The sequence below is a fragment of the Myxocyprinus asiaticus genome, chromosome 20, assembly GCF_019703515.2.
Source record: "Myxocyprinus asiaticus isolate MX2 ecotype Aquarium Trade chromosome 20, UBuf_Myxa_2, whole genome shotgun sequence".
NCBI classification, from domain to species: domain Eukaryota; kingdom Metazoa; phylum Chordata; class Actinopteri; order Cypriniformes; family Catostomidae; genus Myxocyprinus; species Myxocyprinus asiaticus.
Genome location: NC_059363.1, coordinates 13,974,574 through 13,999,545, shown reverse-complemented (window position 1 = coordinate 13,999,545; position 24,972 = coordinate 13,974,574). Strand labels below are relative to the sequence as shown.

The window sequence follows — 24,972 nt, the reverse complement described above, 5'->3', positions numbered from 1 at the left end:
GATTCTAGTTTCAGAGAATGCCAAGAGTGTGCAGGACTGTTAACAAGTCAAAGGGACACTACTTGGAATAATCTAAAACACAAGATAGGTTTGATTGCTTTAAAAATTTACGGTCACTGCATAATTCCCATCCTCAAACTTGCATTTGTATTTATTTTTTTTCGTTGTTTTGATTTCTTTTTCTAGAATGTAAAAAAATTGTAATAATGAAGAATGGGTAGGTGTGCACAAACTTTTAATTGGTAAAGTATTTGAACTTGTTCTGTACATCATGTCAAGTGCAGTGTTATTTTGTTATTTAGCAGGCACTTTTTAACCTGAATGCATTTTTTATCCATTGTAACCTAGAGCCAATATTTGCTCCAGAAGTTTCACAATGCATTCCCAGTCCCCTTCAGACTACAGTGAAGTTGCACCAGGAGCGATGTTAAAGGTGATATGAGGCAAATGCAATTACGAGTTATGTTCTTTCTGTCCTTCCTTTTTACTTCACTCTCTTTTCATGTCAAAAGGGATTACATAATGAGGGCGGTGGAAGACAGAACCTCTCATTTTATGTGTGTATGGGAACGAGAACAAGCAGAGAGCCGGAATAAGATCTTGGTGGGCTTAAAGCCCAAGCTGTCTGACCCTCACACACTCACCCAGCACAAAAGATCAGCTGACCACCCAGACAGAGAGGAGAGATAGAGAAGGGTGGGAATAAGGGGACGTTCACCCTCTTGCCCTCTCTTTTGAGTTCAAGTCTTGTCCTAAATGAAATGAAAGCAATTACTTAGCTGACTGCCAATTATAAAGATTTGCCCCTGTAACAGTCATTAAAGAGGAATTTAATTAACATAAGGTATTAAGTTTGCTATGCAGTCAAGTAAAAAAAAAATGTACATGAAAATCTCAATCAACCAAAATCAAACAGATATTGAATTATACAGTATGTGCTGCCATACAAAAGATGAATTAACATAATGGTTTCAGTCTGCTGTGATGCCAAACTCCAACAGATTACTTTGAAAATTAGCATGTGTGCACAAGCAGGTTAGGGAATTTTAACTTTGCACACTGTTTCAGAGATGTGTAATCTTATTTTAAAACATACTTTAGCCTTCATTAGTTATAAACTATAACCAAATTAATTTAAGGATCTAATCTTTTCTTCACAAATGTAGGCTATTAATTTATCTTTTTAAATGATGCTGTTTAGCTAGCAAATTCTGTTCTTGTAAATAATTAACATTTTAATGCTTAAAATATGGTAACACGTCTGTTAGATTTTAATATTTCAATAAATGTAATTTGCACAACTTTTATGTCAAATTCGTGAAGTGTGTACCATCTTACTCTTCATTTCAAGGATTACTTCTGTCATAATAAATAACTGTATTTAGAAGAGCATATGATGAATAATAGGACTATTGTTATTACAAAGACTGAATAGTTTGCCTTGGATCCTTATGAAATGAAATCCTTATAAAATCTCACTAAGGCACCTGAAACGCCCTCTATCACTTTACTTTGCTCGACCACACCGGTGAAACTCTCCGTGAGTCAGGAGAACAGTAATCTGACCGGTGAGAACAGCTTCTAACCGGTTCTTTATTTCACGGAAAAGAAGGACGCTTGCTGCGATAAATATGTGTGCTCTAGCCACACGTCCAACCTAATACAGGCGCGAGTAAAGCAGGGTGCTGGCGCTTTTGGAAAATGTTTTCAGAGGCATTCAGAAAGCGCATCTCTCTTGTCATCACGCGCCTCTGGAGGTGAGTCACACGCTTTGCCAGCTCAACCATTATTCTCACCTTTTAGAAAAAGATATGGCCTCATATTGTTATATATAAGTTATCAAATCGATGATATGCTGTGAAATAAACTGGCTGTTTATTATTTGGAGGCGGGCTGCAGTTGAGGAGGAGAAACTTCTGCGCACTTCTTTGGGTCCGTTCTGCGCGCGCGAGGGAGAAAGAAGTAAACACGCGCTCCAAGCCACTCTGCGGTCTTCACGCAACTGGCACTGCGGGATGTAATATTACCAGGAGGATTTATGTAACCTCTTCTAAAAAAATCGATGGACAAATGTGAAGAAGGCAGTCCGGTCTGCGGACTCCCCTCCTTCGAGGTGTGGTCTATTTCCAAGAGCGTTCAAAACTAGGAGGCGCGCGATGTTGAGCGTGCGAAGGTATTCAGCAGAGGAGCGCGAGAGACCGGCCTGGTGTACCAGGCAAGAGCGGTTCAGCGCAACGCGCTCAGGGAGAACGATATCCACCTGCAGTGAGTGCATCACTTTTTAAGTTAGCTTTTGTTCCCAGGGCCTGCATTTATAGTGTAGTTATAATTTAGTTAGTTATACTTGTCTTTTAAAATGTTTATATTCAAAGTTTACATTTTAAACCTAACCAACAATTTTAACTAATTTATTAACATCAAGATTTTAGTTTTAAAAATCGATATATTTAAAAATATATATTTTGTAGTGTGTATATTTTAGGTGCTTTAGCTGGTGACCATTGTTTTTTGTTTTTTTGTTTTATTTATTTTTTTAGCATTTATAATCACCAGTTAGGGTTTGCAGATTGCTTAAAAAGTCCTGCTTTGTGATAAAGTAATTTTTCAAAGTTCAAATATTCTATGTAGTCTCTCAATTTGTATGAGGTCATACAAACTGCATTTAATTATACACAAATTAGAAAAATGCTGTTTCAAGTAGTTTTAGATGATGTACAGCCTAGCATGTTACACTGCTGTCATGTTAGCTATCCCCGCATTTACTTCAGTCTCTTTCTCTAACACTTTCTGCAGGTCCCTGTGTCTAGTAAAGTCAGTGTAAGATCAGTGCTGAGAATGGGTGCTGCAAAGGGTAAGGGTACTTTAGATGGTGGATGGGGATGGATGATTGTGATGTCCTCCTTCATGGCCCAGTTCCTGTCTTTTGGATCACCACAGTCTGTCGGCGTGTTGTACCCCATGTGGCTTAGTGCCTTCCAGGAAGGTAAAGGCATGACGGCCTGGGTCGGATCGATGGTGTCTGGGGTGGCGCTCATCACCAGTGAGTACTGATTATTTCTCTTTGCGTGTGTCTTAGTTATAGATTGGAGACATTTTTGTCTACAGAATTTTGATGAATCTGACAAAATCTTCCTTTGGGGACATCTTCATTTGAAAACACACTCACACACACACACACACACACACACACACACACACACACACACACACACAATACGTTTTTCTTTTATGGATAGGGTTATGGTTTAGTTTAGGATTAGTCTATAATAATTATATTTGACTTTATATAGAAACAATAGATGTTTATAGTATGTCCCTATTGAAAACATGTTGCTGCTGTTATGTAATGTACAGTACATGAAAATTTTAAATATGTCAGTATCATCTAATGCATACACAAAAGGTCCACTTAACATTCTTAAATAGCTGGACAAAAAAGAAAAAAAAAAGAATAATAAGAGAGAGATCACCAAATAGTCAAATTATACTACTCTAACTCTTTGTTATGCAGGAGATTTCTTTGGCATCAATTTATTAACACCCCCCCCCCCCGTTCACACTGGTGCTGACGCAGAGTTGTTACTGGCAGGAGGTGACTAACATTCTCAAACAGGTTCCTGGTTTGACACACACTCAGGACACCATATGTCTGATATGTCCGGAAAACAAATAACAGGCGCACACATAATTTATTGATACGATCCTAAAACATCTGCACTACAAAAAAAGTTGAGGAAAAACTCTGTTTAGCTGTTTAGTTTAGGTCAGCATTAGGTCAGCTGGTGTGGAGTAGTAAGCGTGTCTGAGGGTGGTATGGTCAGAGACTGTGAAGTAACCCATACTAGACAGTACAGAGCCTAATGACCTGTCAAAATAAAGATGAGGAGACAGGTGAGCTTGTCTGGATGGCATAAACACATCTGTTTGACTCTGACCCAGCCATTGCTCTCTAGATATTTTGGCCATATTAGGAGTGGCTTTGTACTGTTTATTAAAATAGTCATTGGTTATTTCTGCAGCAACTCATTAACAGGACATTTAATAGCATCATTAGTAATCTTTTCATATTCTTGTTTGTGCATCAAGTGTGTAGTTTGTAAAGATTTTACATTTCATAAACAAATCCATACTTGAGGCCTTTCTGTGACCAGAAAAAAACAAAGTCTAGAACTCTCTACAGTATACACAAACACATTTTTACTCCACTGAAGTGTCTGTTTTAGCATCTTTGAACTCAGAGAGCTGTAATGAACCAGTTGCGGGTTTCCCCTTGACAGGACTGAGGGTCTCAGTGGTCCTGCCACGGGTCTGTCTGTCTGAAACTATCACTCATATAGTGACAGACAAAGATTTACTGCGGTACTACTAGCACACCAGTCTCAGAAATTATTTAGGGGCAATATTTTTTACCTTTATGAGTGCATAATTTTTGTAACCAATTAAATCAAACTGTGTCTCATTTGTTGACTTCAATTTAATCAATTAATACAAATTCTCAAGAGTGAGAATTTATTACCTCTTACCCTAAAAATTCAATCATAATCAACAGATATTTTATGCCTTTATATGCATAACAAGGACTATAATAGAAAACGAAGAACTATATCAGATGCTACAAATAAAAAACAGCAGAATTCATTACAAGGGCATTTTTTGCCCCACAATTTTGAAGTTCTACACATCAGTTATGTGCAGTGTTGGGTGTAAAACATTCATTAGTTACTATAATCTAATTATTATTATTATTTTTAACAAAGTAGTAGAGTTGGGGTACTCGATTTCGGACTCGAGTCCGAGTCACGAGTCCATTTTTAATGGACTTGGACTTGTCATGGACTCAGATGCATTTTTACTCTTCACTCGGACTCGAGCCTTTCGGACTCAGGATTTTTTTCAGAGTCCAGCTGGGTCCATGGCATTTGTGATGTAATGACAAACAAACAAGCAAACAAATAACGTAAATAGGGTGACCATACGTCCCGGACATGTCCTCTTTTATCAGACCTGAAAAAAGCGTCTGGTCGGGATATAAAAATTACCTCTAAATGTCCGGGATTTGGCTTTGTCTTCATAATGATGTGCTCTCTACAGTTAGTACTATCATACATTCTGTGTATTTGATACTGTGTATCAGGTTTCATGCGTATATGTCCTTATGTATGATTATTCTGGCTGAGAGCAGCAGCGCGCACTCTTTCAAAGTACTATCTCTCTCACCCGCGCGTGTGCTGTATGTGTGTGCGTGAAAAAGATCGCCCCACGTGCTCTGCCACTCTCATCCAGAAACATCAATAACTTAAGTACACTTTTGAAAGTACGTTCCTCAAATCTGTAAATGATAGTACAAATGTTTTATCAGACTCACGTTAATACGCAAAGCCATTTCTAACTGAAAATGTTTACTATATCGAGACAAAATCAAATATGCTACATATTAGGGATATTTAAACTAATATGACGGATGAAATAGACCGTGGAAATTGTACAACTCAGTCCGTTACATATTTGTAGTGCAACCTCTGTGTGTTACTGTAAAGGTGGCATTTGCATTCCAATGGCAAAAATGTCAGAAAATACAATGAAGAACACAAGTGAGGGGAGAAGTCTTTATTCACCTATTATCCTTACAAAATATAATATGAAAAGAACAACATGTCAGCTCAAGGAGAGAAATCAAGAAATTTTATCTTAACTTTAGGGAAGTAAGCTTCACCTGGACACAGCAGGAGGACTGAAAAGTGTGAAGTGTAGTAGAATAAAAATACATTTCTAATGGTATCTGATATTTTGTTTTCTTTTTTTTTTTATGGGCATTATTAAATGTTTTAATTTGACCATTTATTAAATGTATTAAACACATTAAATGTATTTAATTAATTACATTACATGTATTTCACCCATAATTACTAAATTGAATTGACAAATTGAAAATGAAGTAGAAAAAAAACTTAATTAAAATTTGAAATAATAATAACTCGGTTGTAATGACTAATGCAGCTTTCACTTTCTTTAGTCTATGTTTGAGTGGAGGGGACAAATCAACAAATAATTGAAAAAGTCAACAGAACGCAATAAGTTTGTTGAAGGACAGTTTTGTCTTCATACACCTAAAGCATATGCTTTCATTCTGAAACCAGTTTGCAGTTTTTCAGCAGGATACTAATCATAAAATGTGAATATGAAATGCAACAGAGGTGTTTTTGTTGCATTTATATTGACAAATTGTTTTTCTTAGTTGTGAAGGTTAAAATAAGCTTAAAATATTGATGCTGAGTTTACGGTTACACTTTTAATTCAGAATCATAAGCAGATTCATTCGGATTCATTCCTCAACGCTTACAAGTGAAGCGTGATGGCTGTTTCACAAACCATGCCTAAAGCTGAGCTCATTAGCCGAAGCAGCACGTGAGTTTGAGCTCCACCCCGTTACGCCGGGTTCACACATCCTCCATGAGCGGGGCGTAAGCGAGGCGTGAGTGGCGCGTGAGCAGCGTGGTCGCGTTTGACGTTCACATTGGCCACGTCTCTTCCGCGAGAAACAGCAGCGCCTCTGCCCAGAAAATCAAGTTATCTATGGAGTCTTATGCCAAATTTTTTTCATAATAAGCGGAGTAAGTTATTGCTGCTTCAAGGACAACAGCAGGCAGTCACGTGCACTTCATCTTTATCAGCACACTTGGTTGTGATTGGTTAATGTTGTGTCTAAACTGTACAACTACACAGAATGGCAACAGGTCCGACAGTTTATTCATTCTTTATTAAGTTATTTTATTGAGTTTACTTGCATGCAGACATATAAATTGCAGTGTACTATAGGTTCGGTTTGAATAATTTTGATTTGCTTTTGTGTCTTTACTATAATCTCCTGATTATTTCAGAGCTGCTGAGCTCAGCGTGAGCCATGTGGCAAAAATAGGCTCAACGCCGAAACTATCCGCTCACTGCCACGTCTGGGACTCTTCTGGGATGCGTCACCTCGCTACTCATGCTTGCAGTGGGAATGGTGTAATCTGTTAATATGGGCGGCGAAAAGAAAACACGGCGCTCACACCTCACTTATGCTCCGCTCACGGAGGATGTTTGAACCTGCCGTTAGGCCTTCAGAATTTCTAAATGGGTATCTGAATGGGTATCTATTGTCAGATTCATCAGCCAATCACATTTATGTATTTATTCTTGGTGGGTGTAGTCTTTTAGCTACGTAAGTCCCAGTCAAGTGCTGCAATTCACCTACTTATACTATGCCCTATAAGTGTGTACTGTTTTTATAATGGAACAGTACACACTTTTAAGTATGTAGCAAAAAAGTGTGCAAGGTTTGGGACATACTACCACGTCATAAAATCGCACCATGTTACAGAAGCGAACGCTGGCACTTAGTGACGCACTTCCGGTCATCTTTATGTCGTCAATCTACACAACAGATTCCTCACATCTCATTTCTACATCCCTTCGTGAATTATTTCTTATGTAATTTATAATATAGATATTATATAATTATAAAATTCCATTTACCCTCCCCTTTGATTTATTTTTCCTCAATTCATCTACACTTCCCTGAAAATGCATCCTACCATATTGATGAGAGAAGTAGCACGCCATCGTAGATCTACCCGACGTGGGTCTTTCGTGCGGATAGTGCTCCTGATGTTCATGAATAATGATGTATGTAACAATTTTAAGATTACACAAACCAAACTTAACTGTTTTTAAAATGTCCCTGTCCTTATTAAAATGTGTTACATTCGCTATGCATTAAATATTCAACATTACAGGGAAAACAAATTTTACTTGAATGTAAAACAGACATACGCATAAATTTACACCAACACATCCATCTATATATATATATATATATATATATATATATATATATATATATATATATATATATATATATATATATATACATATACTGTATATGTATACACATACTGTATACACACACACACACACACATATATATATATATATACATATATATATATATATATATATATATACATACATATGTATATATACACGCACACATTTATACACAGAATTAATTCTTGGATAGGTAATTTTTTTAAGAGTTACCTTTTGGCTTATAAAATAATTTAGTAATATAATTAAAATAATATATAAGTAATAAAATAAAGTTAAGTTACTTTTTGTATAAATCTAGGATTAGAAATGACAAAACAATAGCATTTAACAAGAAAGAACCACAGACACTTGCATAACACTGTACTGGATCTCTTTATTGTTTTTTAGCCTGGCAACCCCACATCTTATTACCAGCTGAATGCAACTCATGTTTAAATTTGTTTTTGTTCATGTTTTGATTACATGTCTTTTATTTTGAAAGTTTAGTTGCCATGTTTCCTGTTCCTCTCATGTGATTTCCTGTTCCCACCATGTTTCATGTGTTTTGTTCTTATTGGTTCCTTTGTTTATTAGTCTTGTCTTGTTATTGGTTCATGTTTCATTGTCTTGTTATCAGTCTTGTATTTTCATTGGTGGTCTTGTTAACTTGTTATTTATAGCCCTCATGTTTGCCTTTGTCTTTGTCGAGTATTGTGATTGTGTAATTCGGTAATGTTATCCTTGATTCTTGTTCTTTGTTTGTTTTCTTATAGTCACGTCACATCACGCCAAGTCATAGTCATAGTCATAGTTAAGTCAAGTCTAGTCTCTTGTTTTGTATATTTTGTTTTGTTGGCACTGTATAATAAACTGCACTTGGGTTCTCACATTCATCTCATCATCGTCTTCGTCCTGTCCATGCTTGCTCTGCCCTGCCTGAAAGTTACAGCAACAGTCCCCATGCTGAGACGGTTTCTGGACAGAAAGTCTGACCTGCGCCCCATTCTGTGCCTGACCACACCATCCAGAGTGAGTCTCATAGCTGCACTTCTCTATGAGGTTGACCATGGATGGTCAAAAGGCATAGAGGTGGTAATGTTCCTCTACTGGCTGGCCCATGCCGCATCCTGTTGAGTTGTTTCCTCTGCCTTCGACATCCCCAACTCAACAGTGTACAGGGTTGTGCACAAGGTCAGCAGAGCTGTCCTTGGCCTCCTGAAAAATATTGTTCAGCTTCCTCAGGTTGAGGCACTAGAGGAGGTGGGCGCAGGGTTTGCCAGGCTGGCAGGCTTTCTTGCTTTCAGTGTGGCATTCGGAGCAATTGATGGCTGCCACATCCACATATAGCCCCCAGCAGTCAATGCAGCCTGCTATTTCAACAGAAAATTGTTTTACTCAGTGCAACTCCAGGCGTGTGTGTGACCACCAGGGAAAATTCTTGAATATTTGTGTCGGCTTCCCTGGTTCTGTGCATGACGCAAGGGACCTTAAGAACAGTGCCATTTACAGCTAGCAGCTGTACCTCCTAGAAGATGGAGGATACCCCTGCCTGACATCCCCCAACACCATTATGCAACATACTGCTGTATCCCCAGTTGAGGCCCCGCTACAACAAGCACCATTCCAGGGCCAGGTGCATGATTGAGAGGGCCTTTGGCATGTTAAAAACACAGTGGAGGTCCATCTTTTTTGAAGCACTTGAGGTGAGCCCAAACTTCGTCCCCATTGTTGTGACATTCTGTGTAATTTTACACAACATGTGCTTTGCCACCGGTGACATCATCGAAGCAGATGTGGATGCCGATGATGATGATGTTGACGACGACAATGCCGAACCCAGAGAAGTGGTGTGTGGTGACATCATGAGGAACCGTCTGGCAGCAGCAACAGGAGGATACTGGCATCCATGTTCCCGCTCTCATGGAACATGACTATGTTTAGCAGTAAAAAGACCATGAGTTCCCATCATCCATCTCAACTTTCCCCTGTAATAAAGTTCTTAAAACTCACACACTAGCTCAAACATAACAATAAATTCAATTTCTTTTTTTCTTTTTTCTTTTTTGTATTGGTAGCATTAAAAATCATTATTCAAACCCTTGGTTTTAGATATCTGCATTAATAAATAAAATAATATAAAAAATCAGATCAATCAAATCCCTTTATTGTCACTCAACCATATACACAACTGCAACAGTGGGTGAAAGACTTGGGTGTGGTTCCAAGCAACATAGCAGTATGACAATTACAATAAACATCTGATTTACACATAACACAGTTTACACATCTGTTACACAATACAATATACACCTAATAATATACAATATACAGTATACACAAAATAAGAAGACTGTATACAATAAAAATACACTGTAATAAGTGGAAATAAATATGAAGTGTTGTATTGACATTCAGCTGTCGGTTAATAGTCAGTTGCCAGTGTGTTATTAAGAGAAGTATAAAATGTGAGTCCAGTCTGAGGCTAATAAAGTATGGTGCTGATATATGTATCATGAACTGCTGCGAGTCCTGAGGCTGCGATACCACCTGCCTGATGGTAGCAGTGAGAGCAGCCCATGGCTCGGGTGGCTGGAGTCTCTGATGATCCTCCGAGCTTTTTTCACACATCGCCTGGTATAGATGTCCTGGATGGGGGGAAGCTCATCTCCGATGATGTGTCTGGCAGTTCGCACCACACTTTGCAGGGCTTTGCGGTTGAGGGCGGTGCTGTTGCCATACCAGGCAGTGATGCAGCCAGTCAGGATGCTCGCTACAATGCAGGTGTAGAGCCGTGTGAGGATGTGGTGGTTCATTCCAAACTTCCTCAGCTGTCTCAGGAAAAAGAGGCGCTGGTGAGCCTTCTTCACAATGGCCTCAGTGTGGACGGACCATGTGAGTTCCTCAGTGATGTGGACACCGAGAAACTTGAAGCTGCTTACTCTCTCCACTGGTGCTCCATTGATGGTAATGGGGCTGTGTTCTCTGTCTTTTCTCCTGAAGTCCAGGAGTGTTTTCTGTCTTTTCTCCTGAAGTCCACGTTGAGGGAGAGGTTGTGCTCCTGACATCAGCATGTCAGAGTGTGCACCTCCTCTCTGTAGGCTGTTTCATCATTGTCAGTGATCAGACCTACCACCGTCATATCATCAGCAAACTTAATGATGGCACTGGAGCTATGTGTTGCCACAACAGTCATGCGTCTACAGGGAACACAGGAGTGGGCTGAGAACACAGCCCTGCGGGGCTCCAGTGTTGAGGGTCAGTGATGAGGAGATGTTGCTGCCCATTCTAACCACCTGGCGTCTGCTTGACAGGAAGTCCAGGATCCAGCTGCACAGTGAGCTGTTTAAGCCCAGAGTCCAGAGTTTATCATCAAGCTTGGAGGGCACTGTGGTGTTGAATGCTGAGCTGTAGTCTACATTCTCACATATGTGTTCCTTTTTTCCAGGCGGGAGAGAGCAGTGTGTTGTGTAGATGCAATGGCATCATCAGTGGAGCAGTTGTTGCTGTATGCAAACTGCAGTGAGTCCAGTGAGGCAGGCAGCACAGAGCAGATGTAATCTCTGATTAGACTCTCAAAGCATTTGCTGATGATGGAGGTCAGAGCAACAGGACGCCAGCCATTTAAGCAAGTGATTTTGGATTGCTTTGGTACAGGCACAATGGTGGACATTTTAAAGCATGTGGGGACTACAGACAAGGAGAGGGAAAGGTTGAAAATGTCCGTAAAACACCAGCCAGTTGGTTCGCGCACGCTCTGATGACGTAGCCCAGAATGCCGTCTGGACCCGCTGCTTTACGGATATTCACCCGCTGGAAGGATCGGGTTACATCCGCTACAGAGATGGAGAGTGAACTAACCTCTGTAGCTTCGGCCGCAAGGGAGAGAGCTCTCTTTAAAGTAATATATTACTTTAAATAATATTTTAAACACTACATAAAATATTGACATTTCCTCCAATGGACAATCACTTTTCTATATTTTTTTATTGTTTGTCATTTGATGCCACCCAATTTGAAAAAGAATTATTGGATTGGACTCTGATAAAACTGTTGTTGTTTGACCAATAAAATCTTCTGTTGAAATTAACCATGAAATTAACCAAATATGGTATATGTTACAAATCAAGATAACAGTACACTAGCAGGTAAACAGAAGTGCATTCAACCTATCTGCCTATCATTTGTCTAGGGATCCTTACACTACCGCTAATCCCATTAATAACTGTCTGCATTTAACGTGGTTGTCAGTGTTCTTTGTGTTTGCACACTCCTCCACGATGACTGTTTGGCAGGCATGCTCTCCACCAATGGCTTCTTTCACACAGCCTCCATCTACTTATATCCAGGGAGGACATGCTCAACCCTGCAACCTAGTTAAATGGAAGTATGATGTCTAAACTGATATGCACCATATCCGTAATAGCATAATACAAATGTATAACATCACATCAATCCAAAAAAGATATCAAGTACTATGATTGACTTTTTTGGGTTAATTCCATATGCACTCTAGTGTAATAAAAAATAAAATCACACCAGACAGTGTTATGGAACATAGAGTATAATGTAATATATCAAATAACAGTGTATTAATGCAATTTAAATGTAATTTAATTACAATATTTTTTTATTACTGTTACTTTAACAAAGATTTTGTGAGGACCTCCATTAAAGAGAGGAACCTCTCCTCTCGTGCTGCAGCCCCTCCCCTCATTTCTTCATCCCTTCTTCTCATCTCTGCACCCCTCCGTCTCATCTCCTCATGCCTCTTCTCCTCTCTCCTCTCCATTCTCTCCCTAAACTCTTCCTTTCTCCTCCAGGCTTCTTCCTCTCTCTCTTTTCTCTCTTACTCTTTCCTTTTCTCTCTTTCACCATACTCTCTTGCTTTTCCCTCCTCCCTCTGCTGGGCCTCCTCCTCTCTCTTTGCCTCCGTTTCCTCCAGCTCCCTCAGGTACTGTAAAAGATCACTCTCACTGGACCCTCTCTTTCTCTTGTGCACAACATCAGATGGGCCAGCATCAGACGGAGAGGAATCAACAGCAACATCCTGGGTGACAGATTAGATTAGCAGCGGTGGAGTGATTTTAAAAAAACATTAATTCGGGGAGTCGCGTGGTGCCATGCGAGGTTCGGACGTGTGAACGGTGAGCTCTGCGCACTTTGCTAGTTTTAATACTTTTTGTGTCATAAACCGGTGAGATTCGATACACCCTGATCCTTAACTGTTCTGTGAAGACAAAATGTCAAAGAATTCAAAATCCTCGGGCTCTGGAGACATTAAAAGACACTTATGTGCTCAAGCTGATGCCCCTCCGGAGGCCTCGGACCAGGGACTCAATTTGGCCAGTGAGGTGAAAGAGTTTCAGCATCAACTGTTGAACATGACGGCAATGCTGACGAAGGTCGTTACTGACTTGGAGGATCTTGCTGTAATACGTCGTTTGATCACTGCAATGGAAAAGAAATTCACTGAGTTGGTTACAAGGGTGTCATTACATTGATAAGTAAGCATCTACAGTTCAAATGTCTCAAATAGATTAAAGATAAATTAGGAAGAGTCATTATTGTTTTAGCAGAAATTCAGGGGCTAAGATTGATTTTTGCTAATATTTACTAACCTAACGCTGATGATCAGGGCTTTTTTATAAATCTTAAAGGGATGTTGCAAGCCGCTGGCACCCCTCATGATATAATATTGGGAGGAGACTTTAATCTTTTGATGGACTCAGTCCTTCATCATAGTGAAGTAAAAGTGTGTAAGCCCCCTAGAGCAACAGTGACACTTCACAGGATGCATAAAAATCTTAGTCTTACAGATATTTGGAGACTTTTGAACCCATCTGGTAGGGACTATAAATGTTTTTTCATCAGTCTATAAGATTTAATCTAGAATAGATTATTTTTTATTTTTTATATCTAAGTCCCTCATTTCATCTGGTGTTGATTGTTCAATTGGATGCCTCATTCATCAAAAAATCCAAAGCACGAGAACTCGTGGAGTTGGAAGGGAATATTAAAAGTGCAGAGGCAGAGCTGAAGTGCCGAATGTCGTCTGATGGTCTCAGAGAATTTACCCGATTGAAATACAGATATAATACTATTTTGTCACGGAAGGTGGAGTTTTGGCTATTCAGGGCAAGACAGTCATATTTTGAGTTGGGGGACAAAGCAGGGAAACTTTTGGCTAGATATATAAAGCAGAGAGAGTCTTTTTCTACCATTCCCTCAGTGAAATTTGCTGGTGGTGAAATATTTACCTCAGCCATTGATATTAATAATGCTTTTAAAGAATTCTATCTTGATCTCTATAGTTCCACGTCTTTGTCTACTGATGAAGATATTAGAAACTTTGTGGAACCATTAGAACTTCCTAAACTGACGACTGAGCAAAACAATTCTCTTGATTTTGAGATAATCTTGGAGGAGCTTGGCAAGGTAATTAAGGCCTTGCCTACAAGCAAGGCTCCGGGGCCAGATGCCGCTGAATTTTTTAGATCTTATGCTACAGAATTGGCTCCACTTTTGTTAGAAGTTTATATGGAATCATTAAAGAATGGAAAGCATCCGCCAACCATAACACAAGCCCGGATCAGTCTGATTCTTAAAAAAGACAAAGATCCAAGCAAGTGTAAGAGTTACCATCCAATTTCCCTGATCCAGCTAGATGTAAAAATATTGTCAAAAATTCTGGCTAACCAATTAAGTAAAGTTATGACACCTCTTATACATATATATCGGGTGGGGTTTATTCAGGGCCACAGCTCTTCTGATAACATTAGGCATTTCATCAATATTATGTGGTCAGTGGCAAATGATCAGACTCCGGTCACTGCCATCTCACTTGATGCCGAGAAGGCGTTTGATATGGTAGAATGGGATTATCTTTTTAAGATTTCGAAATACACAGGTTCGGGAATACATTTATTGGATGGATTAAGTTACTTTATATACACCTGATAGCGGTACAAATGGATTAATTTCAGATTATTTACTCTGGATAGGGGCACCTGGCAGGGTTGCCCTCTTTCCCCATTATTGTTCTGTCTTGCCCTGGAACAACTAGCAGCTGCGATTAGAAGGGAAGATGATTTTCCAGGGGTGGTGGCGGGAGGTATGGCGCATAAGCTTTTGCTTTACACAGATTATATTTTATTATTCGTCTCTGACCCCATTAGATCTATGCCTTGCCTCCATAGAATTATTAATTCCTTTTCTAAGTTCTCAGGATACAGAGTCAATTTGTCCAAATCCGAAGCTTTGGCTCTGTAATGCCAAGTAATGGCTTTCCAGCTGGGTGACTTCCAGTGGCACAAACAGGGCAAATAAGCAAATTTTCTGATTTAGTTAGAGTTCATTTTGACCCTTTAATAAAAAGGTTTTCGAGCAATGTGGGCAGGTGGGCTTCATTACATTTATCTATGATTGGGAAGGTTAATGTTATTAAAATGAATTGTATTCCAACATGTAACTACCTGTTACAATCTCTCCCAGTAGATGTCCCCCTCTCTTATTTCAAGCAATTTGATAGCATAGCAAAGTCCTTCATTTGGAATGGTAAGCATCCTAGATTACATTTAAATAAATTACATGGGCCTACCCAAGATTTTGTTTTATTATTATGCATTCGGTCTCAGACATTTGACTCATTGGTCACTTCCACCTGAGAGAGCCCCTCCCTGGTTTTGTATTGAACAGGAAGTTCTTGCCCCTATTTTGCCATTGCAAAGCCTTTCTATCAAACTAATCGGAGAAGTTAAGTTACACCCTGTTATCTCGCATTTACACTCTGTATGGACAAAATTGTCCAGAGTGTTTAATTCTGAGATTTATTTAAATGTTGTCTCAAGCTTATGGCTGAACCCTAAATTATGTATTAATAAATCCCCTTTATGCTGGTCAGAGTGGATTGTGAGAGGGGTTACTACACTCGGTGTCTTATATGAGAGTGGCGTGTTGAGATCTTTTGAAAATTTGGTTCAACATTTTGGGATTCCCAGATCTCAGTTCTATAGGTATTTACAGCTGCGCCACCTGCTCTTTATTGTTTTTGGGAGTAGCACACACCCTCCCAAAGTGGCAGATACTCTGGGAGAGGTGACTACTGCTTTTGGAAATGGTCTTGAGGCATCAGTGTATTACTCCCTGCTAATTCAGAGTCTGGGGGTCAGAGCATTAACTTCTATCAAGAGATTATGGGAGAAAGATTTAAACTTGGTATTGGAGGAGGGAGTGTAGGCTAGGATTCTAAAAAACATCCAGTCTGCATCTAGAGATGCAAGGGTGTGCCTTATGCAATTCAAGATTTTACATAGATTCTATTGGACCCCCTCTAAATTGTATAGGCTTGGTCTTAAAGACACACCCACCTGCTCGCGATGCCAATCAGAAGATGGAGACACAACCCATTTTTTGGGGGGGCCGTGTTACGGTCCAAGAATTTTGGTTGAAGGTTCAGAGTTGTATGTGTGACATTTTGGGCACTCAAATTTGACTTTGCCCCAGACTCTGTATTTTGGGTGATGGGGCGGTCATAAATTTGGGGGATAAACACATAAAAAATTGGGTTCTGACCAGTATCATGATTGGCAGGTAAATTATTTTAAGGGGATGGAAGTCGGAAGGAGCGCCCTCATTTCCGGAGTGGTGTGCGGAGACGGGGAGGGTGGCAGCTTTCGAGGAGGTGGCAAGTAGAAGGCTGGGGTTTTGGGACTTGTTTGTTAGGAAATGGGGCAATTATTTAGCGTTTTTGGGGGACTCTCAGGGAGGGGATGTAGAGAGAGAAGTTTAGTTTAATTATGTATGTTTATTATATTTTTTTGTTTTTGTTTTCTTTTTGTGTGTGTGTGTGTGTGTGTGTGTGTGTATTATGATATATGACCACAGGGGTGTTCATTGGGGGTCAGGGTGGGGTTGGTGATTGGGGAGGGATATTAGTGGAGGTTAAATGTTGATTCGATGTATATGTGTTGTGTTTTTCTTTGTTGTGTATTTATGAATCAATAAAAAATGTTAAATGGAAAAAAAAAAACATTAATTCTTCTGTTAAAATGTGTGTTTTATTTGAGCTGTAAAGTTATTTAAATCATTATTTTAGGTTTTACAGCATTATCATTTCACGGAAACGAAGTTGTAAAATTGAATATAACTTTACACACCAAAGATCACACTATAATCATGTTAACAGGCATATTAAATTATATAGGACTTGTCGCTGTGCTCAACAAGCCACGTGATAAGATGCGTGGGTTGACGATCTCAGATGCGGAGGCAACTGGGATTCGTCCTCTGCCACCCGGACTGAGGCGAATCACTACGTGACCACGAGGACTTAAAAGCACATTGGGAATTGGGCATTCCAAATTGGGAGAAAAAGGGGAAAAATTCTGGCAATAATGTGTTCCTCTTTTTGGTAGAGATGTATTTCATTGTTTGGTACATTTTTGGTGTGGATGTTTAATATTCCCAGAACTTTTTCCTAAAAATTATGTTTCTTTATCTATGTCTCTCTGTGCAGGTCCAGTGTGCAGTGCTTGTGTGGATAATTTCGGGGCACGGCCGGTAATGGTCTTCAGTGGTGTCATGGTGGCCGGTGGTCTGATGCTGAGTGCTTTTGCCCCAAACGTCTCTTTCCTCATCTTCTCCTATGGCATCGTTGTTGGTATGAAAATAAGAGAAATGGATCAGTTTCGCTGCAACTGCTATGATGATTATATAACTATAGAGAGAGTCAGATTCACTTAGTCTGGCTGTGTGGCCCAGGTTTTGGATTGATTGGGTTGCTGTTTACCAGTATTAAGAAACAGAGGTCAGAAGGTTATTTCTGGATCATTGATTTGAGCTATTTCAAGAGCAGGAAGCTTGCTTAAATGTAATTGTGTTTGTCTGTTTTTGTGTAATGCAGAACCTTGATACATACATTATAAATGTATTGACAATGTCTTGTATTAATATGCTCAGGTCATACTATATAGAGTACAGTTCATATAACTGTGTGTTTGTATGATGGATGTTTTTGCATATAACTTTCATAGCCTGTTGAATAGTTTGTCGAATGCCACAGTGTGTTTGTGAATGGGCTATTAATTGTTGTGATTATATAACATTCACTGACAGCTTAGAATTTGAAACCATGACACCATCACTGTTGCCTGCGCAAATATTCTGTCAAACACACCAACAAACTCTTCAAACACGCACACAGAAACACACCACCAACAGATACAATTCATAGTCAAGTTCAGTGGAGTTATTTTTACCGATAATTGAGTCGGTCAGAGTCAGGTTTTCTTCTGCCAGTAAACAAGATATCAATAAAATTATGTAAAACTTTGTATTATTCATTCCAACTCTTTTTTGCTTCCATATGTACAGGTGCATCTCAATAAATTAGAATGTCGTGGAAAAGTTCATTTATTTCAGTAATTCAACTCAAATTGTGAAACTCGTGTATTAAATAAATTCAGTGAACACAGACTGAAGTAGTTTAAGTCTTTGGTTCTTTTAATTGTGATGATTTTGGCTCACATTTAACAAAAACCCACCAATTCACTATCTCAAAAAATTAGAATACATCATAAGACCAATAAAAAAAACATTTTTAGTGAATTGTTGGCCTTCTGGAAAGTATGTTCATTTACTGTATATGTACTCAATACTTGGTAGGGGCTCCTTTTGCTTTAATTACTGCCTCAATTCGGCGTGGCATGGAGGTGATCAGTTTGTGGCACTGCTGAGGTGGTATGGAAGCCCAGGTTTCTTTGACAGTGGCCTTCAGCTCATCTGCATTTTTTGGTCTCTTGTTTCTCATTTTCCTCTTGACAATACCCCATAGATTCTCTATGGGGTTCAGGTCTGGTGAGTTTGCTGGCCAGTCAAGCACACCAACACCATGGTCATTTAACCAACTTTTGGTGCTTTTGGCAGTGTGGGCAGGTGCCAAATCCTGCTGGAAAATGAAATCAGCATCTTTTAAAAGCTGGTCAGCAGAAGGAAGCATGAAGTGCTCCAAAATGTCTTGGTAAACGGGTGCAGTGACTTTGGTTTTCAAAAAACACAATGGACCAACACCAGCAGATGACATTGCACCCCAAATCATCACAGACTGTGGAAACTTAACACTGGACTTCAAGCAACTTGGGGTATGAGCTTCTCCACCCTTCCTCCAGAATCTAGGACCTTGGTTTCCAAACGAAATACAAAACTTGCTCTCATCTGAAAAGAGGACTTTGGAACACTGGGCAACAGTCCAGTTCTTCCTCTCCTTAGCCCAGGTAAGATGCCTCTGACGTTGTCTGTGGTTCAGGAGTGGCTTAACAAGAGGAATACGACAACTGTAGCCAAATTCCTTGACACGTCTGTGTGTGGTGGCTCTTGATGCCTTGACCCCAGCCTCAGTCCATTCCTTGTGAAGTTCACCCAAATTCTTGAATCGATTTTGCTTGACAATCATAAGGCTGCGGTTCTCTCGGTTGGTTGTGCATCTTTTTCTTCCACACTTTTTCCTTCCACTCAACTTTCTGTTAACATGCTTGGATACAGCACTCTGTGAACAGCCAGCTTCTTTGGCAATGAATGTTTGTGGCTTACCCTCCTTGTGAAGGGTGTCAATGATTGTCTTCTGGACAACTGTCAGATCAGCAGTCTTCCCTATGATTGTGTAGCCTAGTGAACCAAACTGAGAGACCATTTTGAAGGCTCAGGAAACCTTTGCAGGTGTTTTGAGTTGATTAGCTGATTGGCATGTCACCATATTCTAATTTTTTGAGATAGTGAATTGGTGGGTTTTTGTTAAATGTGAGCCAAAATCATCACAATTAAAAGAACCAAAGACTTAAACTACTTCAGTCTGTGTGCATTGAATTTATTTAATACACAAGTTTCACAATTTGAGATGAATTACTGAAATAAATGAACTTTTCCACAACATTCTAATTTATTGAGATGCACCTGTACATAATTACCTACAACCCACTCACACTAGATCTCACTGCAGTATCTATAGTGTATGTTTATCGTGATAATTAGGCTTTCCAGTTTTACACGTTGGCTTTATAGTCGCAGAGATTTGAAAGGTTATAAAGGTGAACATGTTTACTGTAATTGGCTTTTTGAATGTGTGAATAGGTTTTTGAAATGCTTACATTTCTTTATGTGTTTAAGGGATAGGCTGTGGACTTGTCTACGCTGCCACATTGACCATAACCTGCCACTACTTTGACAAGAGGCGTGGCCTCGCTTTGGGCATCGTTACCACAGGTGTGACCTTTAATTTTTCTCTTTCTATTTAACTGCACATTATGGAATAGAATGATATGGTATCTTAGTTTGCATCACATAAACCATCATAATCATTTGGTGAAAATGGGGACATTTTTGATAAAGATCTTTTATAAGTAACGTGGCTTAGGTGGAGAAACACAACAAAGGAGGAAGTACTCAAAACAGCCAAATTTACCACCTGCTCTCGTAGAACAACATAATTATTCCAACATTTTTGCAAAATTATTTTTACATGGCTTGTATGTATCTGCAGCAATTTCCTGGTGAAATGAGCACTAGAGGCGCTACAACAACGACTTAGTTTCCTTTCATACAAATCACAAGTAAATGGGCAGATGCTATCTGATGACATCAGAGCACTGTTACTACAGCGCGTGACTTATGAGATGATACATTATTGCCTTTTGCATTACATATCCACCTACAATTAGAAGCTTGTTCCAATGCGATCAAATTGTACTCAACTGATAGAGCATTGCACTTGAGCTGCAAAGGACCGAGGTACGAGTCCTGAAGTGAATGTGAGTCGATACATGAGCCGAATGAGTCATAGAAGCACCACAAAATGATGTGGTTGCTTCAGCAATTGCACTATTTATCTCACGTATACTTTTTACGACACTAATGGTTAGGTTTATGTTCAAGGTTCAAAGTAGGGAGGTAGGTTTTGTTTATTTAAAACTCAATAGAATATTTACCTTAAAAACCTCACCTGTTTTTTGTTTTTTTTATCTCATATTTGCTTTTTTTGACACTATCGGTTGGGTTTAGTTTTAAGGTTTAGGGTATGGAGGCAGGTTTTCATTTAGAGCATTGACCTTAAAAACCTCATCAGTTTGGGAGAAAATTTAACTCAAGAATGTAATATAATTTTGCAAAAAATGTCTCCACAGTCACGTAATCTTCATAAAATTAGGCTCCAAAATGTGTTAGATTATCTGGTTGTTTCTGATTCCGTTTGTAAAGATGATCTTCCTTAAGATAATGTTTGAGGATTGGGTCAAGTGATAATTCTGTACATTTTTCTCAGGTACAAGTGTGGGCGGCTTCATTTACGCCACAGTGCAGAATGAGCTCATTGAGTTGTTTGGATTGGAGGGCTGCTTGCTTATCATCGGAGCGCTGGCGCTCAACCTGATGGTATGTGCTGGGCCAATGCGATCTTTGAACTTACCTGGTTACTACCTGAAACAGAGAGCAGCTCTACAGCGCACTGAGGAACCACTTTACACCAAACCTACTGCCATTACCATCGACTCTGGTGGCCTCAAAACCATGCCTGACTCGTCCAATAACTCAGCTGCAGTGAAGATGCTGATCACCATGGAAACCAATGAGATGCAAGAAAGTGAATGGGAGAGGAAAGATAGGGTGTTGTCCTGTTCAATAGTAGCACGAGCAATTAAAAAGTGGTTGCATCCTTATTGTCAGTACATGTGCAAGAATGTAGAGCTACTACAGGACCGTGTCTTCATGGCTTTCTGCATCGCCATCTTCCTGTTCAGTTTAGGAGCATTCCCACCTGTGCTCTTCATGGAGGACGTGGCCCAGAGCGAGGGCCTTATTGATGGGATTGCACTCATACCCCTTGTATCCATTGTTGCCATGACAACAGGCATTGGTAAGCTGGTGTTGGGCTTGTTGGCAGACATGCAATGGGTGAATAGTCTGTACCTGTATGCCCTGACACTGATGGGCACAGGTGTGGCTCTGCTGCTCATCCCTGTGTCTAAGAGCTACCTGGGTCTGCAAGTACTGTCGGCCGTGGTTGGATTTTTCTCAGGGAACTGGTCACTCACGTCCTACATCACTACCAAGATTGTGGGCATCGAGCGACTCAGTCAGGCTCATGGCATTCTCATGTGCTTTGGAGGGTTTGGAATCATGCTCGGGCCACCTATTGTAGGTAAGACCCTTTAAGGGAAAATAGATGAGATATGATGATTGTACTTAACCAAAGGTTGCTCAAGAGAAATTGGTTCTGTATAATGTAAATTGTAAGTTGCTTCAGAAAAAAAGCATCTTCTAAATGACTGATCACTTACAGTATGATCAGAAATTTATGAGTGATTTGTTTGTTTGCTAAAACAAGGATCATTACTCATACATATAGTTTGCGTTTTTAACTAAACTCTAATCGTAAATGAATATTCCGGGTTCAGTACAAGTTAAAGGGATAGTTCAACCAAAAATAAAAATTCTTTCATTTATTCACCCTCATGCATCCCAGATGTGTATGACTTTCTTTCTTCTGCAGAACACAAATTATGATTTTTAGAAGAATCTGAGAAACATAACTTTTACATTCTTCTTCTTGTGTTTTTAGTGATTCACATTCTTCATGAATCACAAGAATGTGATTCACATTCTTCTTGTCCTACTGGGCAAGGAGAAGAATTTCAAGCAAAAAAGAACCTAAATATTTATCTGTTTCTCACCCATTCTGAAGATATGAATTAAAACATGGAGTCATATGGATTACTTTTATGCTGCCTTTATGTGCTTTTTGGAGCATCACAATTTTGGCAACCATTCACTTGCATTATATGGACCTACAAAGCTGAAATATTCTTCTTAAATGTTTTTACATTTGAGTTCAGCAGATGAAAGAAAGTTATACACATCTGGGATGGCATGAGGGTGAGTAAATGATGAGAGAATTTTCATTTTTGGATGAACTATCCTTTAAGCTCAATCGACAGCATTTGTGGCATATGTCGATCACATAAAAAATTTATTTAGGCTTCTCCCTCCTTTTCTTTAAAAAGCAAAAATCTGGGTTACAGTAACTAAGTTTACATGGACACCAGAAAGCCGTTTATTGCGAGAAAGCTGCTTAAGGCTTGAAATCAGTGTATGGGTTTCCATGAGCTGTGTTCGTGGCTTTCTCTTTACTCCCGTATACATGTGACTCGATCGGAAAGCAGCTTTCTCTATGGCAATGCAATTTTCATCTAGCACTATTTATGCTTCAGTGTGTACATGAGTGATGTTTTAGGAGAAATACATTTTTCAAACACTCTTGCTTCTTTACTGATGTTCACTCTTTTCTTACAGGTTGGCTCTTTGACTGTTCTCAATCATACAACCTGGCCTTCTACTTCAGTGGCACTTGTGTTGTAGTGGCTGGTTTGTTTCTGTTCTTTGCCACAATGCCTTGCTGGAACAGGACAACAGAGGGGGGAAATTCAGTTGCAGTGGAGAATGTCAACAGTTCACATCGACAGTACACTCCTGACTGTGACAAAGTAGCCTCTGTGGCTTGAACAGCATTTCACCAGTCTAAACTTGACTTTGACCACTTACCATGGCCTTATCATTCTTCTATCTCATTTTTGAGGTTTTTATATCAGTAGTAGAGTATGTTTGCTAATAGTAAATTGAGTAGATTGTTTACTTGACACTGATCCTTTTTTAGCTGGTCTCATTCACTTTTTGCGTGAACTTTACTCTCTGAAATGTATGGCCTCAGTGTGTCCAATGTGTACATGGAAATCACCAACCTTTGAAAATACACATTAATTTCCATTAATAAGAACATATTTCTGACTGCAGAGAATCCTAGAATGTGTGAATACTTTCACTGCACTTGCCATGGATAAAATCCAGATCCAAAGATTTCTGGGAATGGTGACAGACTTGAAACAAGGAGGAAATGCACTTTAATGCACTTATGCCTGTGACTGCACCCCCACCCCACCCCCACCCCCCACCCTTTTTTTTGTCACCTCTTTTTTTCATTTGCAACTGTCTCCTTCACTTCATTGCCTTTTTCCAACCATCATACCAAAGTATCAAGTGAATGGATATTTTTTCCTTGTTTCCTTCCACAAGCAAATTCTTTTACTTTGTAAAGAAGAAGGCCTTTCTTTAAACCTGAAATTATAATTGTTTTCTTTAAATTTGAAGGCAAACCTCAGCATGTTCTGTATCTTTCAGCTAATCATTGATTAGCCAATCAATAAGAGATACAAGAATATGCTGAAGAAGAATGTCAGAAAAAAGAAAAACTGGAGGACAGAGTTGGGTTCTGTGATTGCAGTGTCCAATACTGTGTTTGTGTGCTTGTTTGTGTGTGCCTTGTAATACAAAATCACAACAGTTTTTTTTTTTTTTAACAGGCTGGTACCTGACAACACTAAATCTTTTATTATTGTATTTTTGAAATGCCAGTGTTATGAGCGTTCATTCAGTATGTATAAATATTAGCAAAGAAGTGTTAAGAAAAGGCCACTAAACATTTTGGTCCAAAGACTTGATTCGAGTCTTTATGAACATTGGACAGGGTGCATTAATAAATATACAGCACACTCTCCTCTGATTACAGCAGATGATGTGTCTTAAGATTATACATATGATGTATATAATACACATGTAATCAGAACTCTGAGGTTTTTAGACAAATCCAGAAAGTTGAACCAGAGTTCTAGAATCCTCAGTCATTAAAATATGCTCTAATGTGCTCAGTTGAATGGTTTTGGATTACTAGTAATAACAGCACAGTACAGCACCAGCAAAATAATCATAATCATTGTTTATCTTATAATCATTATTTTTACTGACACTTAAAAATGAACAAACAGTACATTACTAAATAATAATAATAATAATAAGACAAAATGGTATATCACATAATGGGACAGTTTTACATCATCACACTTTTGATCAGGGTTAGCTGAGGTTGGGTAAGAAAAACCTTAGCCAGATGTTCAGAGCAGAATATCTTCAAAGACTCAATGGGGTCAAGGAAACATCAATGTATTCTTTATTTGGGAAATTGAAATTTAGACATGTGTATATTATAATTAGCCAGCTGTATATGCATGGATATTTTTCTGTTACATC

The 24,972-nt window shown here is 39.1% G+C and overlaps 1 protein-coding gene across 1 annotated transcript; it reads left to right on the top strand.

Annotated features, from left to right (window-relative positions):
* Positions 1–1,888: 1,888 nt before the first annotated feature.
* On the top strand, positions 1,889–24,294 carry LOC127411390 (monocarboxylate transporter 9-like). Its single transcript, XM_051646918.1, has 6 exons — positions 1,889–2,265; positions 2,794–3,040; positions 17,363–17,506; positions 20,008–20,103; positions 21,158–22,033; positions 23,185–24,294. The coding sequence occupies exons 2-6, from the start codon at positions 2,836–2,838 to the stop codon at positions 23,391–23,393; spliced, it is 1,530 nt and encodes a 509-aa protein (XP_051502878.1). The 5' UTR covers positions 1,889–2,265; positions 2,794–2,835; the 3' UTR covers positions 23,394–24,294.
* Positions 24,295–24,972: the final 678 nt, after the last annotated feature.